The sequence below is a fragment of the Rhincodon typus genome, chromosome 25 (genome assembly GCF_021869965.1).
Source record: "Rhincodon typus isolate 14 chromosome 25, sRhiTyp1.1, whole genome shotgun sequence".
Lineage (NCBI taxonomy): Eukaryota > Metazoa > Chordata > Chondrichthyes > Orectolobiformes > Rhincodontidae > Rhincodon > Rhincodon typus.
Window position 1 is genome coordinate 7,438,556 of NC_063356.1, and position 21,911 is coordinate 7,460,466.

Genomic DNA, 21,911 nt, shown 5'->3' on the forward strand with positions numbered 1-21,911 from the left:
GGGCTATGCCCTACCCTGCACTGGGTCTTGACTCTTCAATTCAATTCAATGGACATCTTCCACAAAGCCTGTTGCCTTGTGGCATGTCTTGCTGATGAGGTTGTTTTTGTCACTGACCTTGTGTTGTTGGAAAGAATCTCGGTCCCTTTAGTCCAGAAGATGTTTGGTTGGGGCGCTGCACGGGGTTTGCACTCAATCAGAACCTCCCCTCCCCTCGCCGCTGGAATTAGCCGCTTTACTGGCTTGGACTGAAAATCTGGAGCCAATTCTGAGAATGAAGACAGGAAATTACTGGAAGGAATAATTCAAAGCAGATCAGATTCTGTCAGAACAAGGTAGACGTCACTCCTACACTCTGTTAGCCACTCACTCTCACATTGTACAGCTTCTACTCCACCATCAGTCAACTGTAGCAGCATTGGACTCAACGGGAATCAGGTTTCAAGTAGGGGGTAAAAACTGAAAGAACTGCGGATGCTGTAAATCAGGAACAAAAACAGTTGCTGGAAAAGCTCAGCAGGTCTGACAGCATCTGTGAAGGAGAAAACAGAGTTAACATTTCGGGTCCGGTGACCCTTCCTCAGAACTGTTCATTAACGTTAACCCTGTTTTCTCCTTCACAGCTGCTACCAGACCTGCTGAGCTTTTCCAGCAACTTTGTTTTTGTTCAAGAAGGGGGTGCAGTTTTATAGGCATTGAGTACGAGGCAAAGTTTGTGAAAGGGAAGGTGCAATGTGCCATGCAAACATGGGTAAATGTCAGGAAGAACATTCAGTGTGTGTGGGAATAATGAGTTTGAGAGTGGTTCATGTGTGGAATGAACTGCCAGACAAAGTGGTGGATGTGGGTGCAGTTATAACATTGAAAAGACACTTGGATAAGCACAGGAATAAGAAATGTTTGGAGGGGATATGTGCCAAGCGCAGGCAGGTAGAACTAGTTTAGTTTGGGTACATGGTTGGCATGGACTGGTTGGTCCGAAGGGTCTGTTTCCATGCTGAATGACTCTATGATTCCAATATTTCCTTGACAGAAATGTGGCTACTTTCTGACCATTGAGCATGCGTTCAATGTTGAGTTTTCAGTTCAGCTCAGAGTGGCAGTAGATGAAGAGGTTATTATTACCAGCAATATTCGACTAACCTTGAACCTTCAACTCTGCGTTGGCATAAATGGTCCCGTGTTTATTCTCGGCAACACACTGGTACATGCCAGAGTCGTCCTTAATGAGTTTCAAAATTCTCAACGCGCAATTGTTGACTACAAAGCGGTTCTGAAAGAGTCAAAGTTAATACCTGAGAGGGTAGTGGGGAACATAATGGATTTAGAAATAGTATTCCTCCCTCCAACTCAATGGGGCCAATACAAATGGCCACATTAGCTTCAGAAGATGAGAAGTCATTCAAGTTTCCCAGTTCCACTGACTGTCTAGGAAGCTCCTTTCGGAAAGGCCATAGGGTTACCTGAATGCTTTGGCATGGAACAGGTGTTGAATGGACCAACTTGGCAATCGGGAATCCCACATCCAATCTGTGCAGGTACCACTACCAAATTCAAAGATATGCCTCAAATTAACCACTGGCCAGTGACCACTCAGTATAAAATATTATTATCTAGTGTTTAGAAATAGTTTTCAAGTAACCCATGGATCATAGCACGAAAGGGAAAAGATTACTGTTGTCCAGTGTTGTTGTGCTCAAATGTTTGGAAGGAGTGGCATGGTGGCTCAGTGGTTAGCACTGCTGCCTCACAGTGCCAGGGAGCAGGGTTCAATTCTCACCCCCAGCTGACTGTCTGTGTGGAGTTTGCACATTCTCCCCATGCCGTGTCTGGCTTCCTCCCACAGTCCCAAGATGTGTAGTTTGGTGAATTGGCCATGCTAAATTGTCCATAATGTGTGGTCTGAATGGGATGCTCATTGGAGGATCAGTGTGGACTCAATGGGTTGTAGCAATTCTATACTGTATTGTGTCTTCTAGCCTCCTTAATTAGTGTCTCTTAGAATTATACAGCAAAGAGCAAGGCTGTTTGAAGGACCTGTGAAATTATATCTATCAACCTCCTCATATCCAACACCATTCTTCCTTCATTGCCTGGTATTTGTTTTCCAGTCATACCTGCTGAGGGGCATCATGGGTAGTCATTGGATAACATTCAATTCTATTGTGATGCCCATAGTTGTCAAATTGCAGATCAACCATTGTGGCGAAGGGTCAGAGATAAAGGAAGGCCAACTGGTTGAACAGCCAATAAGACCCCAAACCTGTACTTGTCCTGTGGTATTGATAAAACAAGATCGATTGTTGAAGCCACCCTTCCTGGAAGATTTTGTCATTGACGACAACTATAATTTAAAATAAATCTTGTTCTTTTTGTGTTAAGAAGAGGAAGACATGATTAGTCACTGTTAAAGTATCATTTGAGAGCTAGGGGCCTTGGTGTGTGTTTATATGCACTTTGAGGAGGTTTTAAAACCCTTGAAATGAAATGGGGCTTAACAGTTCAGTGCGTTGAAAAGAAGGTGGATGAGAGAAAAAAAACTGCTATTGCCTGGTGACTAGGGTCTGGTGACACCAAGAGGCAAAACAATCCAGAAAGTCAATAAATGGGTGTGGGCCAAATCACAGGCTGAAGTGTTGAACTCTTGAGTAAGAATCTGGGGGAAAATTGCTGGAAACTGAGTTTGGGGAATCCGTTTGCTTTGAGGTTAAAGTAATAGTGAGTTTGGCTTTCATTTTGTTTTCGGTAGCTTTGGGAGAGATACTCCAGAGGCCATATCTCGTCACCAAGTCACCCTTTATTTGTATGTGCATTTACTTGACACTGGTCTGGCTTCCTTGGAGGCAGTTGTCAGAGAGAGCAGAGCCTCTGACACTCCTGTTTATACCTGTCAGCCAGGGCTCCCCGATTGGAGCTATTAATCTGGACCAATCAGGGAACTCATACTCTATGTGTCCACCTGGCTGCCCTCATTACAATCACTACAAATACCAGTTGAAGAAAACAGTATCTCACAAATGCACGGAAATTTGTCCAAAGGAGACTGGTTGCAGCTGTACCAGCCCAAATGAGAAACTTTAGTTTGGAAATAATGGTGACGTTTGGGTGATTGTAAGGATATCACTGGAACAAAAGGAATAGTGTGAATTTGAGTCCCTGGTGTTCGTAATGAAGTCTTTCCAATCCTTTTGCCTAGTGTAATATAGTTCATATTATTTTCCCTTGTTCAATAAACGTTTTGTTCTTTGTGTTAAAAGTACATTGGTAGCCTGTGTTCAGTAACATACTGCCACTATTTGAAAAAAAAAGGCAACCTTAGGATCTAACAAGATCTAACCCTCTGAAATCTGTCCAATATTAACATTAGCTGAATCATAACAGTGCGATGAGATCAAAGGTTCCAAACTAATCCATGTGAGGGAGCCAGGACACAGGCTGTGTGCTAAACCATACTGAACCTTGATGATGTGTGGATTAGTTAACCAACATGTAACAGGCTGCAGTCTTTGTGTATATGCTCCTGGTATATGGACTTCCTACCTAACAGTACTTCAGGAATACCTTCGCCACGTTGGCAGTAGCAGTCCTATATGAAACCCCATCATTGCCTTCTCAAGGGCAACTACAGATGAACAATAAATGCCAACCTCCTGCAAATGAATAAATACCTGGAATCCCTACCATGCAGACAGAGGTCATTCAGCCCATCTAGTCTGCACCAGCCCTTTGAACAGCATCCCACCCCTGTAACCTGACATTTAACACGGCCAATCCACCCAAACCTACATGCATTTGGACTGTGGGGGGGAGGAAACTGGGGGAACACCTATGCAGAGAACATGCAAACTCCATACAGATAATCGCCTGAAGCTGGAATCAAACCCAGGTTCCTGGCATTGTAAGGCAGCAGTGCTAACCGCAGGGCCACCATGCCAGTACCTCAAGGTGAGGAGAGGTTAAGATCGGAGATTAAGATATCTAAATGCAGCATGTCTAGAAATCCAACAGTCAATGGAATAAAACTAACTGATCTTACTTCCCTCTCTATCATGACCTTTAAGCACATTTGCCATTCTCCAAACTCTGTATTTGAACGCACAGGAAAACGCGGTTTTATATTTCATTCACACCTTCGAAGTTAGCAGCTGGCCATTTCTCAGCCACCTACACGTGGGGCGGGGTTTCCCAGCTGCTGCACATTTCCAATCCAGATTGGAGCCGACGTCAGCTTCTGTGTCACTGATAATCTGAAGCCACTCCGGTTGTGCTGGAGGAAAGACCAAAGAAAAAAGGAAAATCAAAGGACGAAGCGACATGAACGACCACAGGACTGCATGGCACAGAGGCAGATCAATCACAGCTGTCGGCCACCTTATTGAAACATGTCAGATTCTTAGGGGGATTGACAGGGTAGATGCGGTGAGTGTGGTTTTTTTATTTGATTTATTATTGTCACACGTACCTAGGCACAGTGAAAAGATTTGTTTCGGATGCAGTACAGGCAGGATTATACCATACAAAGATCGTAGGGTGATAGAACAGAATGAGGAGTACAAAGTTACAGCTGCAAAGAAGGTTCATAAAAAGCAACAACATTAGATTTGAAATTAGAAAGGTCCATTCAGAAGTCTAATAACAGTTCGGAATAAACTGTTCTTCAACCTGTTGGTACGTACGTTTAAGTTTTTGTACCTTCTGTCTGGTGGAAGAGGTTGGAAGAGATTATAAACAGGTGGGAGGGGTCTTTGATGATGTTGGCTGCCTTTCTGAGGCAGCGAGAAGTGTAGTTGGAGTCAACGTGGATGGAGTTTCCCCAGGTTCGAGAGTCTAGGACCAGACGGTATTATTTCTGAGTAAAGGGTTGAACATTTGAGACAGAGGTGAGGAGGAATTCCTTCCCTCAGAGTGTTGTCAACCAGTCTTTACCACAGAGGCTGGGTCATTAAATATATTCAAGGTTGCGAAAAGTTTTTAATGAGTAAGGGAAGCAAGGATTATGGGAAAAAGGCCCGAAAGTGGAGTTAAGGCTTAGCAGACCAGCCACTGAATGGTGAAGCAGACTCGATGTGGGTGAATGGCCTACTTCTGCTCCTACTCCTCTGGCCTTATGGGTGTTTATGCAATTGCGGAACAGGTTTGATTCATTTCTGAGATCAGCTAAGCTGTGGGTCTGGAGTTACATATAGGCCAGACCAGTTGAGGACAGCAGATTTCCTTCCTTTGAGTACAGGATTGAATCAGACAAGTTTTTTTTTTACAACAATCACCATTTGATGAGAATAACTTGCTACTTCAGATGTAATAACTGACCTTAGGGTTTACCTGCTGGCAGTGGGGCTTCCAAGGCTTGTCACAAAGGCATTAGCCTAGACCTCGGATTAATAACTCAGTGTCATTTCCACTACACCACTATCTCCTCATCATTAGGTCATGGGCAACTAACCGGAGGTGAACAGAGAGATGGTACAACTGTACACTGGAAGGTACAGAATAGAGGAGTTACAGTGAGTGGGCTGTGATGCAAAGTGACAAATGCCAGTTGGCATCAGCGGTCAGTTTAAGTTAAAGTGATTGGCTATCTGGCTGACTATCAGACGATCAATATTGTGGAGTTAACTATATGGATTGACAGAACTCGGCAATATTATTGATTTCCTGCTTTATTCCAGGCCTCTGCAGCGGGGAACTGCCAACTTTGGGATCGATAATTCAGACCATGTAGAAGAACCAGTCCTGACTGTGGACAGGGTATTGAAGCTAACGCAGTGTGGAGCTGGATGAACACAGCAGGCCAAGCAGCATCAGAGGAGCAGGAAGGCTGACGTTTCGGGTCTGGACCCTTCTTCAGCTTTCCTGCTCCTCTGATGCTACCTGGCCTGCTGTGTTCCTACAGCTCCACACCATGTTATCTCAGACTCCAGCATCGGCAGTTCCTACTATCTCAGGGTATTGAAGTTGTTTGCAGCTCTTTGTTGAGGTGCCAGAGAATGACATGATTGTGCACATGTGCAACTGTAGTCTACACCATCCAGGACTTGTTTTTGTTTTATTTGAAACATAAACCATTTGTAGTCAGGAAGTCCCATGCTCTCAGATCTTAACTAAGCACCACACAGCACTGCAGGGCAGCCTGAGTCAATGGACTCCTTGTGAGTTTCAACTTGATCTCCAGTGAGAGGTGTGTGACCTCTATTTACTGTCTGCTCACAGTCAAACATAACTGAAGGGATGAGCTGGGTAAAAGGCATTGAAGAGTTTAATCAGCATGGCCATATTAAATGGCAGGTAAGGTTGATGGGCTGAATGGCCTACTCCCATTAAAGCAACAACTCATGGCAACAATGCAGATGGCCTAATATACACATAAGAAATTAAAACAACTTGTTAAGTGATGTACATTCATGAGTAGGGACCTGTTCTCTGCAAAAAGGACAAAAACATTTAAACAACCAAAAAAAGTGCTGGAAATCAGAAACAAAAACAGAAATTTCTGGAATAACCCAGAAAGTCTAGCAGCATCTGTGGAGAGAAAGCAGAGTTAATGTTTCGGGTCCACTGACCCTTCTTCAGAATGAATATGTTTAAACCTTGGAACTTTGTTGAATTACCCAAGAGTTCAGGGGACCTATAGTTTTTTTTTGCTGCTTTCTCCATAGCGACATTTTTGCCAACCAGAGTTGATTTCCCAGCCTATTAGTATGTTTTTCTCTTTAGTATAAATTGTTGTGATTGTTCAAAAATTCACATTCTTTGTATTTGTCCTTGAATAGTCCAAAGAAGGCTTCAGCAACACATCTCTTTTCAGCTAACAGCATGAATGAATGCCAACTAGGACAAACTTGCTGGTCTGATTATTTTTGCTGTAATTCCACCTTCCCAATAACATCGTTAAGCTAAATGTCTCCTCACTATCACTAGTAGGAAGTAATTTTTAAATACGAGACCCACAGAAATAATACTAAAGTTACCAACTGTTTATTTTCAAAAAGAGTTCCCGTGGCTATACTCACTCAGGACTTTGGAAGCAAATGCTTCCTGTGTTTTGGCTTAATATCCCCCTGTGCACATGTCAACCCAGTGGTCATTTTAACACACAGACACGTTACCTGAATATGTTAGCAGTGCAGCACCAGCTCAAATCAAACCTCTCAAGCTTGTGTTGCTTAATTTTGACACTGTACTAGAATGGTTAATAGCTAAGTGTCTACAAGGATGATGGGAAAAGTGGCCAACTTTACAGGGACAGTAGCCTCCCATGCAAGATTGAGCTAGACACTGCTTATCAAATAGGAATCTATTGATAAGGGCTGCCTAAAAGCTGCTCCACCTTCATGGCTATCAAGGTTACTAAACTAAAGACAGAAGAGAGGACAATAAAACAGACACATCTTGTCTGTATGACCCTTTGGTGGATGATCTTAGAGTCACGAGAGTCCTGGGCAGGAGTCGAACTTCCTAGAGTTACAAACAAAAGCATATAAAAATAGTGTTTTGAAGACATCAGCAGTGTAACCTAGGGGCAACCATTGCAGAAGTTCAGAGAAGGAGGACAGACCCAGCTGAATAACTGAAGCCTGGCCAACTCTCCCTCACCAGTGCAGGTGATACCTAAGTCTCAGTAGTGAGTCTGAGGCAGTTTTGTTTGTAACCTGATACAATTTGATGCTGTAGTGTTAAACTGACTGAGTGATAAATAAAGAAATCGATTGCAGTAACAGTACAGGCTGTAGTCGTTGTGTTCACTGGTGTTAACCCAGGAGGGCATTGGACAACACTTGGTTAAAGAAAACAGCTGGTTTACTAAGAAAACATGTCAAAACCATCATCAATATAGCAGGTGTAGGATCCAGCCAAAAGACATACTTTTAAGATGATTAAAATTGGCCAAGCCTCCCCACTACAGAGAGTGGCTCATGTGTGGAATGAACTGCCAGAGGAAGTGATGGATACAGGTTCAGTTACAATGTTTAAAGACATTTGGATAAGTACATGAACAGGAAAGGTCTGAAGGGATATGGGCCAAATGCAAACAGGTGGGACTAGTTTGGTTTGGGAACATAGTCAGTGTGGACTAATTGGACCAAAGGGTCTGTTTCCATGCTGTAAGACTATGTCTCTTATTACTCTGCATACAAAATATCCCATGCTAAACAAAAACTGAAAGAACTGTGAATGCTGTAAATCAAAGTCAAAAATAGAAATTGCTGGGAAAGCTCAGCAGATCCAGCAGCATTTCTTTCCACAGATGTTGCCAGAGCTACTGAGCTTTTCCAGCAATTTCTATTTTTGCCCAATGCTAAACAATGCTTTTGCATGGGAGTTAAAGATGGGCCCTCTGTGTGACCTGATATCCATGGGGCAGGAAGAGATAGATGCTGCATTGCCAAATTGCTGACTTTCATACAGGAAGACAAAGGTTATCAGGGGTCAGCAAGAATGTAGAGTTGAGGCCACATTAAAATCAGCCATGATCTTTTTGAACATCTGCTCCTGTGTGATTGTGTATTTGTAACTAGCTCACAAAAAAAACAACTTAGTCATAGAAGGAGGACATTCAGCCCCTTGAGCTTGTTCTATCATTCAACTGAAGCATGACAGTCAACCCCCTTCATTTCTGAAGTCCACAATGTTCTTGCCCACAGCAAAAATGTCTCATTTGAAATATATTCACATTTATCCCGATGTGTTGCATTTCTGACACTAAAGGATAATGTTCTCATGTGAATGTCTACTAAAGCTTTTTCCCAGAATGGGGGACTCAATTACTAGGGGTCACGATTTCAAGGTGAGAGGGGGAAAGTTGAAGGGAGAAATGCATGGAAAGTTCTTTACACAGAGGGTGGTGGGTGCCTGGAACGCGTTGCCAGTGGAGTGGTAGAGGCGGGCACGATAGCGTCATTTAAGATGTATCTAGACAGATACATGAATGGGCAGGGAGCAGAGGGATACAGATCCTTGGAAAATAGGCGACAGGTTTAGATAGAGGATCTGGATCGGCGCAGGCTTGGAGGGCCGAAGGGCCTGTTCCTGTGCTGTAATTTTCTTTGTTCTTTGTTCTAAAGAGATGAGATTGTAACTCAGTCAAAAACAGCCCATTAGCACAGGGTTAAAATTGTGTCTGAAACGTTTTACTCATGTATAACGAAGTGCAAGACCTAGATTTCTTACCGTGAATGATGATCCGGCCCTGAGTTGAATCTTTTCCTCTTGAGTTTTCTGCCTCACACTCGTACACGCCTTCATCTTCAAACTGTACGTCGGGAATGTGTAGGGTGGGCTTGTTTATGGACTCCAAGATCTTGGAAGGCAGGGACCCGTCGAGCTTCCTCCATTTGATGGTGGGCACAGGGCTGGAAGACACCAAACACTGGCAGTATTAAAGGAAAGAAAAGCTTGGACTTATATCACACCACCACCTCAGGATGAGGTTCCAAAGCACTTTACAGCCAATTGAGTGGTTAATGTTGCAGAAAACCAATTTATCAGCAGTCACACAACGAACAATGTGTAGAGTGACCGAACCATCAGCTTGGGTGGTGGTGGATGAAGGATACTTTTATAGTCAGGACACTAGGGAGAACTCTCCACTCTTTTTAAGAGTTGTGCCATGGGACCTTTAAAATCCAGCTGAGAGGGCAGATGGAGCCTTGGTGCAATGCCTCATTCTGATAGATGGCATCTCTGACAACGCAACACTTCCTCAGCCGTGCCCTGAAGCTTCAGCCTGGTTTATGCATCTCTAATCTCTCGTAACGGATTTTAATTACCAGGGTTGTTTTCTTATTTTCTGCAAACTAGTCAGCCTTTTGAGAAAAAATAGCCTCGGCCACTGCAGTGACAGAATCATCAGCTGCACGGTGGTGTACGTGCTGTGATGGACTTCATCCTTGACCCTATTGGAAGATACCAAAGGCAGGAGCCCGCGACCAGCCACAAGTATTGTCAATGTTGGGATGCAGACAACCCATCGGCCAACCTGTGCACAGCAAGATCCCACCAGCAGCAAGCAAATAAGCAACCAGATGATGAAACAAAGACAGAAATTGCTGGGGAAGCTCACCAGGTCTGGCATCATCTGTGGAGAGAAAGCAGAGTTAACATTTCGGGTCCAGCGACCCTCCTTCAGAACTGGGGGTCATGGCCCATGGGCAGACAGGAGGAGGTGTCTGAGAGCTGGCGCTCAACGTTCACAATGTAGAGGCCAGTACACCAGGCAACAACAGCACCACCTTGTCAGCAGGCTTGATGACAAAGTCAGGGTTGGATCTGAGAGCATGGAGTGCAGTCAGTTCAGAGGGAGATAGGTTTCAATGTGTTGGTTGTGGCGGGGGCGGGGGGGTTGCAGAGAAATTAAGGCCACCAATGTCACATCGACATTTCTCAATGAACAGATCGAGTGCAGGTAAAAGGCCAGAGGGAGGGGTCCAGGTGGAGGGAGTGTTGGAGGCAGGTCAAGGCATCTGTGGGACGGAAAGAGGATTCTTGGTTAAAGAAATGGGCGTGGAGTTGGAGGCAATGGAAGTAGAGCTAGCCATCATGTCGTGCCTGAAATTCATTGAGGTGGGGACGCACAGGGATAAAACTGAGCCCTTTGCTGAGTACAGAATGTTTAGCATCAGAGAGCGGAAGGTCAGAAGGGATAGTAAATTCAAGAGGTGGGGTTACGAGAGAGGATAGAGTCAAAGGGAAGCAGAGGGAGGTTCCAGAGGTGTGTGGGTATCTCTAAGTTGTTGTATCTTGCATTCCTTAATGCCGGAAAGGAAAAGAAAAAGGTTTCTTATTAGAACACTGAGTGAAGAATGAAGTGGAACTGGTGGGCAGGGCGACTCTGAGCCAGCGTGAGGTGGTGTGAATGGAGAGAGAGTTCAAGAGTATGCATATAGTGACACATGGTATTGAATGTGGCTTTCAAGATGCAGTGAGAGCAGCTGTCTGAGGAGCAGTGCACATCACAGATATACCTGGTAATGTTTTTAGTTGTAGTTCAAATGACAGATGACCACAAGAACGTTACCACAAGTACCCACCAGACATGGGTATTATGCTGGACACTATCTGAGGGAAACTTCCAGGCACTTATTCACGCTGATTCAATCAAGATTTGGTTAGATGTCAAAATCCAATGAGGTGTGTTACCCCAAATCTTTGGTGTGGATGGATTCAATCTGGGTGGGCTCCCACTTTTGCTAAAACTGGTGCTCAGGCACTGGTACTTTTGCTGAGACTTGAGATGAGTTGGCCATTGTGCCTCTCACTGAGATTTTCCAGGTTTTGGAGGCATCAGTTCTTAGACTGGGGGAAGCGGTGGTATGGGAGGATGGGAATGTCTCTCCCTATCTCCACCCTCACTGCTCTTGTCCTTCATGTTCAAGGATATTTTGACATTAGGCCGGTTCCTGGTGGAAACCCACTGCCATCCTGAGTGAAACAGAAGGGTGGAATACTTTTGGCCTGGGGCAAATCTCCAGCTGCATGAGACTTACAAGCGAATAATGTAACGTGATGTTAAACTCATTTTGTTATTCTCTTTGATCAATGAACTGCATCAGTTAACCTTCAAAATCAAAACTAATTATGTCTGTAAACAAAGTGGACATGAATTGCCCCAGGGGCTACAGTCCTGCTGTGACTCTGGTACCAGTCCAGCAGAAATATAGAAAGTAGAGCATGAGTAGGCCATTCAGCCCTTCAAGCCTGCTGCATCATTCAATATGATCACGGCTAATTGTCCAAGTCTGTGTCCTTTTGCTGCTTTCTCCCATACTCTTTGATCCTTTTAGCTCCAAGAACTATATCTATCTCCTTCTTGAAAACGTTCAATGTTTTAGCCTCAATCATTTTCTGTGGCAAAGAATTCCACAGGCTCACCGCTTTCTGGATGAAAAATATTACTCCGCATCCCAACCCATATGGTCTACCCATATCCTTAGGCTGTGGCACCCTGGTTCTGGATTCCCTGGTCATCGGAATCATCCTTACTGCATTTACCCTGTCTAGGCCTGCTAGAATTTTAAATATTTCTATGAGATCCCTCTTATTCTTCTAAACTCCGATGAATATAGTCCTAACCGATTTAGTCTCTCTTCATTCATCAAAACTATCTAAAATCAGGAGGAGAGAAGGTTGTCAACTCTGCTCAATGTAATAAAGTAAGAACCTAAGTCGTGGGAGCAGGAGTAGGCCATTCGGTCTTCTGGACTGCTTTCCCATTCAACGAGATCACAGCTGATCTTTTACATCAACTCTAATTCTGTGCCCTATTTCCATAAACCTTGATTCCTTGAGGTTTCATTATTTGATGCCTGCGCTCTCATCACTCATTGTCCCATATACCAATGATCTGATTCTCTCATCATTCACAACCAATTAAAAAGTGAAAAAGACTCTTCATTGCTTGGTTTAATAGAAGGTGGTGAAGTATGGTTGTGTCACCAGACTAGTAATCCAGAATGCGTTATGGGTTTGAATCCACCATGGCAGATGGTTAAAATTTGAATTCAATAAACACATGGAACAAGAAGCTAGTCTAATGGTGACCATGTTTTTTGTAAAAAGCCTGTCTGGATCACCAATATCCTTTAGGGAAGGTCATTTGCCATACATAACTGATCCAGTTTATACGTGACTCCAGACCCACAGTAATGGGTTGGTTTTAACTGCCTTCTGGGCAATTAGGGGTGGGCAACAAGTGATGGTCTTGCTAGTGAGGCCCATGTGCTATGAACTATAAACAAATCAGAACTTTCTTCTTCAACATTATTCTAACTAACAAACAAAAGTTGTTAGAAACAAAAAGAAATGTTATTGTAATATTCTGATGGCGTCTTTATGATCATTGCTCCACAGTAATTCTGGGTTGCCCTTTCCCAATAAGGCGAGTGACATTGATCGGGTGGGGGAGGGAGGGAGGGTTGTGGGAGTTAGGAATAAGGCGGAGAGCGTGGGGAAATGGAGGGAAGCAGGATGTGGTCTTTTTATATTGAGAGTTCTTTGGTTCAGTTGATGGTGATGGTGGGGGAGACAACCAGTAAGGGGGAGAAAGATCCAGGCATGGGGAGGAAGGAATGCAGAAGGCATGATGGGAATGTTGAAATGTTATTCCTTTGCAGCTGGGGCTGATGGGACAGAAGAGCCAGGGAAATCCTCTGTAACCCCAGTTATAGGTGAGGGGATGCTACATCCTCTGCATTCATTGTCATCATATTTGGATCTTCAAAACTGATACATCTTGCAGGTCAGACCTGCTTAATGCATGTGGTTAGTCAGCTCAGTTAACTGGACGGTCAGTGTATGATGCAGGGTGCGGGCTGAATTCCTGCACTGACTGAGGTACTCTCCTTCACAACCTCTCCCCTCACCTGAGGTGTGGTGACCCTCAGATTAAACCACTAGCAGTCATCTTTCTCTCTGGTGAGACAGCAAACCAGCTTCCGGTACCTTGGGGTGATCAGACTGCACCTGTTACAAGTTTGGCATATTTGAATGGGATCAAAACAACACATTTAAACGCTTATATCCACACATGTGGTAGAGGTTTCTGAAGGAGTTAAATGTGATATTATGAATCGCTGTAAAATAATGCAACCATGTTTTTTTTTATTCAGAGATAGTAGGAACTGCTGATGCTGGAGTCTGACATAATAAGGTGTAGAGCTGGATGAACACAGCAGGCCAGGCAGCATCAGAGGAGCAGGAAGGCTGACATTTCGGGTCTGGACCCTTCTTCAGAAAATCTTTTTTTTTTATTCCTCTTTTTGTATCCATGATTTGTACCTATGGACTTGTTCCTAGGATGGCTCCATAAGAGGCGACATTGTACACTTTTCACTGTACTCCTGCACGTCTGGAGAACACATGACAATAAAGGATATTCTATTCTATATTCATTTTTTGCCCATCCATAATTGCCCAGAAGGTAGTTAAGAGTCAACCCTTTACTGTGGGTCTGGAGTCACATGTAGACCAGTTAAGTATGGCAAACCTCCTTCCCTGAAGGATATTCGTGAACCAGATAGGTTTTCACAACAAACAACATGGTCACCATTAGACTAGCTTGTTGGTCCATGTGTTTATCGAATTCAAATTTTAACCATCCGCCACGGTGGATTCAAACCCATATCGCATTCTGGATTACTAATTTGGTGACACAACCATACTTCACCAGCTTCCACTAAATTAAGCAATGAAGAGTCTTTTTCACTTTTTAATTGGTTGTGAATGATGAGATATTAGACCATTGACATATGTGACAACCGATGATGATTAGGGTAAAAATAGTGAGGAAATGTTCCTCTATATTCTATGTCATTAGAGCACCACTTTATAGCGTACATCACTGACCTTTCATCTTTTTCATGTCAGCCCAATCAGACTGTGGAATCCAGCCCAAGAACAAAGACTGTTTTCAGAGTTTGCTTGTGGAACATGAGTGTTACTGGTAGGGTCAGCATCTATTGCCCATCCCTAATTGCCCACAGGGCAGTTAAGAGTCACCCGCAATTGTTGTGGGTCACATGTAAGCCAGACCAGGTAAAGATGACAGACTGCCTTCCCCAAAGGGGCATTAGTGAACCAGATGGGTTTTTATAGCAATTGACATTGGTCACATGGTCACCAATTAATGATTCAAATTTCACCATCTGTCATGGCAGAATGTGAACTCACATCCCCAGAACATTAACCTGGGTTTATGGATTACGAGTACAGTGACATTATCACTATGCCACCACCTCTCACAGCTCTATGACATTTCTATAGCGCCTTTCACAATCTCAGGGTGTTCTAAAGTGCTTTACAGCTAATCAAGAACTTGTCAAAATACTCAAATATAGGAAATGTTACTGCACAGCAATCTCCCACAGACAACAAATGTCTGGATAATCTGCTTTACTGATACTGATTGAGGGACAAGCACTGCCCAGAAAAACAGGGAGATGTCCCTTGCTTCTACTTAAAACAGCACTATGGGATCGTTAATGTTATCTGAGATTTTATGGAGAAAGACAGTACCTCCAACAGGACAGCAGTCTCTCAGTACTGCAATGAAAATGCCAGTTTAGGTGTATGCTCAGATCTCTGGAGGAGGAACTGAACTTACACTCATCAGTGTCTGATGGGGGTTAGCATTCCATCCACTGAGTTGCTGCACAAGAATTTTACATACTTATTTTGTGAAATGATCAGCAGAGATCCCAGTGGTTACTGTCAGGACCTTAACTGCACTGTTTTATGTGTCCCATTAAGGATTGTTTGTATGCTATGGTCACCCAGCCCATTAACTTGATTATTTTAAATGGACGACGATTACATTAAAAGTAATATGCCAGGACATTTTACCCAAACACGTTTATCAATGTGTTTCCTCAGAACATACCAATGGTCATAAACAAACAGCCTTTATTTATTACAACCGCTTTTCTTAAAAACCATCAAACAATTGTCACCGTGGCAACAGTGCGCTCCAGCTAAGTTAATGTAAACTCACCCACGGCTTGTATTAGATGCCAGAATTACTACGTTCGACAGTATTCCCCCAAGGTATCTAAACCTTATATCTAGATTTCAGCATGATGTTCTTAGTACATAATGCCATTTCACAGCTGGCTGGCATTCAATGAATGAAATTAAGTTTGAAACTGTGCGAAGTAGAACAATAAAGACAAGGGTGATTTGAGGAAGGTTTCTTGTTTTTATCAGCAAGGAACAGAATATTCTTCCACGAACAGTGTTGAATGTCAATCCTTCCCAAAGCAGGCAAAGTGGGAGACAAATGAATATTAATACACCCTTACACTAGGATAAAATATATATATCAACTCCATTTCATCAAGAAAGCTTTGACAGTACAGACAGATTTTAGTAACCCAACACAATGGTGTTCAGTCATTTGACTGATGCTTTATAATTGTTTTATCCATATTGTAGAATTGCTACAGAGCAGGACACTATTGGCCCATCATGTCTGTGCTCTCTAAATAAGTATCTCACCAATTACCATTCTCCTGCCTTCTCCCTATTACTGCGCTCATTGTTTTGTCTCAAATAATTGTGGGGCTCACTGTTGAATACCTCAGTTAAACCTACCTCCTTCACCACATTCTCAGGCAGGACATTCCAAATCCAGAGATAGCAAGAACTGTAGATGCTGGGGTCAGAGACAACACAGTGAGGAGCTGGAGGATCACAGCAGGCCAGGCAGCATCAGAGGAGCAGAAAAGTTGATCTTTTGGGTCAGGACCATTTTTCAGAAAACTCAAGGAGGGTCCTGACACAAAACGTTAACTTTCCTGCTCCTCTGATGCTGCCTGGCCTTCTGTGCTCCTCCAGCTCCACACTGTTATCTCACATTCCAAATCCAAATCAATTGCTGTGTGAAAATGATATTTCCTTATGTCACTTTTGCTTCTTTCACTAATTACTTTAAATCTGTGCCCTCTTGTTCTAGAACTTAATGAGTGGGGACATTATCTCCAACTTAACCCTGTCCAGATCTCTCATGATTTTGAATTTTCAATCAGATTTCCTCTCTGTTGCAGTTTGACTTGCTATCTTTATTATTGAAATTCCACATTCCTAGAACCATTCTCCTCTGTATCCTGAAGTTACCTCTGACCAGAAATTGAACTGGACTAGCCATATAAACACAGTGACTACAAGTGCAGGTCAGACACTGGGAGTTCTGCAGCAAGTAACTTGTCTCCTGAGTCCCCAAAGCCTGTCCACCATCTACGAGGTAAATTTAGGAATCTGATGGAATATTCCACACTTGCCTGGATCAGAGCAGCTCCAATAATAACTCCCGGGTGGCATGGTGGCTCACTGCTGCCTTGCCGGGCCAGGGACCCAGGTTCGATTCCACCCTCAGATGACTGTTTGGAGTTTGTACATTTTCTCTGTGTCTGCATGGGCTTCCTCTGGGTGCTCCGGTTTCCTCCCACAGTCCAAAGATGTGCAGGTTCGATGGAGTGGCCATGCTAAATTGGCCATAGTGTTCAGAGACGTGCAGAATAGGTGGATTAGCCATGGGAAATGCAGGATTACAGGGATAGGGTAGGAGCGTGGGTCTGGGTGGGATGCTCTTCGCAGGGTCGGTGTGGACTCGATAGGCCGAACGGCCTGCTTTTACACAATAGGGATTCTATGATGCTATGAATAATGTTCAAGAAGCTTGATACTACCCAGGAATGAGGCAGCCTGCTTGACTGGCACCCCATCTAACACAGTCAACAATCACTCCCTCCACCATTTGGGCACAGCAGAGCAGTGTGCACCATCTACAAGGTGCAGTGCAGTAACTCACTAAGGATCCTTCAACAGCACCTTCTAAACCCATGATCTTTACTACCTAGTACAGAGGGGGTAGCAGATACCTGGGAACAAAATTATCTTCAAGTTTCCCTCCAGGCCATGCGTCATCCTGACTTAAAACTACATCAGTGTTCCTTTATTGTTGCTAGGTCAAAATCCTATAATCCCTTCCTAGCTTGCCGGTGTCCCAGAACCCTACAGTGCGCACTGTTTTGAGCTGGAAGCTCACCACAACCTCCTCCTGGACAATTAAGTGGAAATTAATGCTGGCCTGTCCAGCAACATTCACATCCCATGAATGAATTTAAAAAAAAAACTCTCTCTAATGCCTTCACATCCTTCCTGAAATGTGATACCCAAAAACTGGGCCTCAGTGGAACATACTTCACAAAGAGGGGCAAAGGAAGATTCAATTTTGGGAAAAATACACAGTATCTAAAGAAAAATCACTGAGCAAAGGTCAGCAATGGGTTAAATATCAATGTATTGATTGCTGTGTCTGGACATGGTGGATATGAGTCAACATACAAATGTATGAATTAGCAGCAAAACTGGACCATTCAGCCCCGCCATTCAATAAGGTCATGCCTGATCTGTTTGTGTTTCTATTTCCACATTCAAATTCAACCTGACAGCCCCTGATTCCTCTGTCAATCAAGAATCTATCCGAGTGAAAACAGAAATTGCTGGAGAAACTCAGCAGGTCTGACAGCATCCATGGGAAGAAAGCAGAGTTAATGTTTCGGGTCTGGTGACACTTCTTCAGAGCTAGAATCTATCCACCTCTGTCTTAAAAATATTCCATAGCCTCCCTTCACTGACCTCTGAGGCAGAGTTCCAAAGTCACATAACTGCCTGAGAGAAAAGGTTCTCCTCATCTCTGCCCTAACAAGGTGACCCTAATTTTTAAACAGCCCCATAGTTCTGCACTCACCCTCAACAGGAAATATCCTTTCCTCACCTGCTTTGCCAAGACTGTTCCAGACGCTATACATTTCAAGTCATCCTTCACTTTTCTAAACTCCATTGGAAACAAGCCAAGTCTGTCCAAATTATCATTATAAGACAGTCTCTCATTCCAGGTATCAACCTACAAAGCCTCCACTTCCAGTGCATTTACATCCTTCCTTAAGTAAAGAGACCAAAACTGCACACAGTATTTGAGATGTGGTCTCACTAAGGCCTCATATAACTGAAATATAATATCCTTACTTTTACGTCCAATTCACTTCCCTGTCACCCTACTCCCCTTATCCACCTTCAACAACAATGACAACAGAAGTTGCTGGAAAAGTTCAGCAGGTCTGGCAGCATCTGTGAAGAAGAATCAGAGTTAACGTTTCGGGTCCGGTGACCCTTCTTCAGGACATCTTCACAGATGCTGCCAGACCTGCTGAGCTTTTCCAGCAACTTCTGTTTTTGTTCTTGACTTATAGCATTCACAGTTCTTTTGGTTCCCCTGATCCACCTTACCTTATTGTACTTATGTACCTTCTCTCAGTGGATTTCAAAATGGATAGAGGACCTTTACATCACAGAGAATGGTACTTACTCCTGAAAAAGTGGCCAAATGGTTTCCTGGTCTCCTCTACTCCTGGATTCCTGCGTTCATCTTTGGTGCTTCAGAACAGGAGACTCTTGGCCAGAATGTTCATGATGGAGAATTTGTTTAAAGGCAAGTGTCTATTACTTTGTTTGATCAGAATCTGAGATTAGGTTTCTAATCCTGATTGAAAAATTAAGGCCACTAGAATCCTACAGAAAGGGAAGAGGCCCCTTGTCCTGTGGCAATTCTTTGAAACCCCAATCCACCTAATCTCTGTCCACAGCCCTGAAGGTTATGCCATTGTGAACATGCTCTGGTCTCCTGCCTAACCAAGGGCAAATTTGCTTCAGAGGGAATGCAAAGAAGGTTTACTCAACTGACTTTGTGGATGAGGGGATTGTTCTCCAAGATTGTCTGAACCAAACCTGTATGCTCTCGGGGTAAGGAGCAAGATTCTCATTGAAACATATAAAAACGTAGAGGGGTAATTTGTCCAGACTGGGAATATAGAAGACAGGGACCACAATCTGAAGATAGAGGACTAGCCAGTGAGGGCTGAGATAATGAGAAAAATCATCACTTAAAGGAAGGGTGAAATTTTTGGGATTCTCCCCTGAGAGAGCTATGGATTCTCAGTATTTTCAGCGCAGAGTTGGGTAGATTTTTTGCACACTGAAATAATCAAGGACAATGAGGTGGGCGGGGGTGTTGGAATTGCTGTATATGGGGGTGCGGAGTTGAGTTATGATCTTAATGAATGCCAGAGTAGACTTAAAAGAATGAATAACTTACACCAGTCCTTATTGGTGATGGTCCAATTTCTTTTCAAAGTTACTCTTAATTTTGAGTGTTATACACATTCAAATTTAATTCACTCACTTTCCAAAGGCAAAACACTCCAGGTTCAGTGACTGTCCAGCCAGCGCATAGGTTTCAGAAGGGAATTTCACCCGAATGCGAGGAGAATGCATCCCAGTTTCACCTGGAGAATAAGACAAAAAAAAACGTCAGAGAGAGATTCTCAAAAATGAAGGAGTGTCAGACAGTGATGGTGATTGAAGGAACAATGGCATTTAATCCTTCTGGTGTTTTTCGACTCATTCCAACATCATCCAGAGCTAATACAACCCGCTGGCTGACTCAAACATTTAGAGAGTAAACCAGTTGTTGCTGGAGTTGAAACGTATTGAGATAACTGAAGTGGCAGTGCTGAAAATCAAAGCTCGTCCCCGCCTCCTTGACCTGGCCATCTTTTCTCCCACCTATCCACTCCTCCCACCTCAAGCCCCACCCCCATCTCCTACCTACTAGCCTCATCCCGCCCCCTTGACCTGTCTGTCCTCCCTGGACTGACCTATCCCCTCCCTACCTCCCCACCTACACTCACCTTTACTGGCACCATCCCTGCGTCTTTGACCTGTCTGTTTCCTCTCCACCTATCTTCTCCTCTATCTATCTTCTATCCGCCTCCCCCTCTCTCCCTATTTATTTCAGAACCCCCTTCCCCTCCCCCATTTCTGAAGAAGGGACTAGGCCCGAAACGTCAGCCTTCCTGCTCCTATGATCCTGCTTGGCCTGCTGTGTTCATCCAGCTCTACACCTTATTGTCTCAGATTTTCCAGCATCTGCAGGTCCTACTATCTCTGATACTTTTTTACACAATGGTTTGTGCGTGGAATGAACTTTAAGAAGAAGCGATGGATGCAGATACAGTTACAACATTTGGATAAGTCCATGAATAAAGAATGTTTGGAAAGATATGGGCCAAGCACAGGCAGGTGGGACAATTTTAGGTTGAGATTATGGTCAGCTGGTTGGACCGAAGGGTCTGTTTCCGCGCTGTATGACTCTGTGATTCTACAACTTAACTTAAATAGTGCTGAATTGGAACTAACGTTATTGCAGGACAATTATATTTATTCATTCTTAAGTTTCAGGTAAGGCCAGTGTTTAAGAACATTATGTTGTTGTCCTTTTACAATGTGCAGTGTGCTGCCTCGTTCACCCTCAGTGTTTCACTAGATTGAGAACATGCAGATAGATTTTGGAAACCCTGGCTTTTATCCTCTTTGCTAATTAAGGGACAGTGGGTCACATCACAGCATCCTAACTTCAACAGCAGTAGTGAGGAGCTGGTCTATGAGCAGAAATTGGGTTTTAGTGCATCCAGCAATGCACGGATGTCTTCAGCGACTGACATAACTCCATAGAGTTTAACAGCATTCTCAACTTGTACTGCAGCTGTTGGAAGCAGTGTCAGTTTTGGAACAGAATGAAGACTACATCACAGTTGAGCAAGGAGATACAGGAAGTTACAAGAAGCTTAACTACCCAGTTCAATGATACCACTCTCCCAATAGCAGATTTACAAATAAAAATACAAGAGTAAAAGTTTCTGTGGAAAAAGCATATTCATTCCAGAGACCAGTGACTTCCATTTATTATTAATGATTAAAAGCTAGAACAGTTTAAAGTAAAGTATTACTAAGCAGCTTTACTTTGATTGTCCATGCAAAGCAGCTCTGCAAGACTTAAAAGAATTCAATTGATGTTCATTAAATTCCTGCTTACTGGATTATAACCAGTTCTGTGGGAAGAGGCACAGTGCAAAAGAGATAATCCCAATTTGCAGAAGCAGGAAAGAGAACTCATCTTCTTTCTTAAAGGTTGCAGGAACAGCAACTCATATTCCGCTTGGGAACCCTGCAGCCCAATGGTATCAATGTGGATTTCACAAGTTTCAAAATCTCCCCTCCCCCTACCGCATCCCAAAACCAGTCCAGCTCGTCCCTGCCTCCCTAACCTGTTCTTCCTCCCACCTATCCCCTCCTCCCACCTCAAGCCACACCTCCATCTCCTACCGACCAACCTCATCCCGCCCCCTTGACCTGTCCGTCCTCCCTGGACTGACCTATCCCCTCCCTAACTCCCCACCTACACTCACCTTTACTGGCTCCATCCCCGCCTCTTCGACCTGTCTGTTTCCTCTCCACCTATCCTCTCCTCTATCCATCTTCTATCCGCCTCCCCCTCTCTCCCTATTTATTTCAGAACCCCC

The 21,911-nt window shown here is 43.7% G+C and overlaps 1 protein-coding gene across 1 annotated transcript in view; it reads right to left on the minus strand.

Moving 5' to 3' along the window:
* The window catches only part of cntn2 (contactin 2), a 189,180-nt gene that overhangs the window by 54,314 nt on the left and 112,955 nt on the right, over positions 1-21,911 (minus strand). Inside the window, exons 7-11 of the mRNA XM_048612184.1 lie at positions 19,733-19,835; positions 9,169-9,350; positions 4,131-4,267; positions 1,144-1,273; positions 118-268 (exon numbers count right to left, since the gene is read on the minus strand). Of these exons, the coding sequence (XP_048468141.1) occupies positions 118-268; positions 1,144-1,273; positions 4,131-4,267; positions 9,169-9,350; positions 19,733-19,835 (703 nt within the window). The remainder of the gene's footprint in view (positions 1-117; positions 269-1,143; positions 1,274-4,130; positions 4,268-9,168; positions 9,351-19,732; positions 19,836-21,911) is intronic.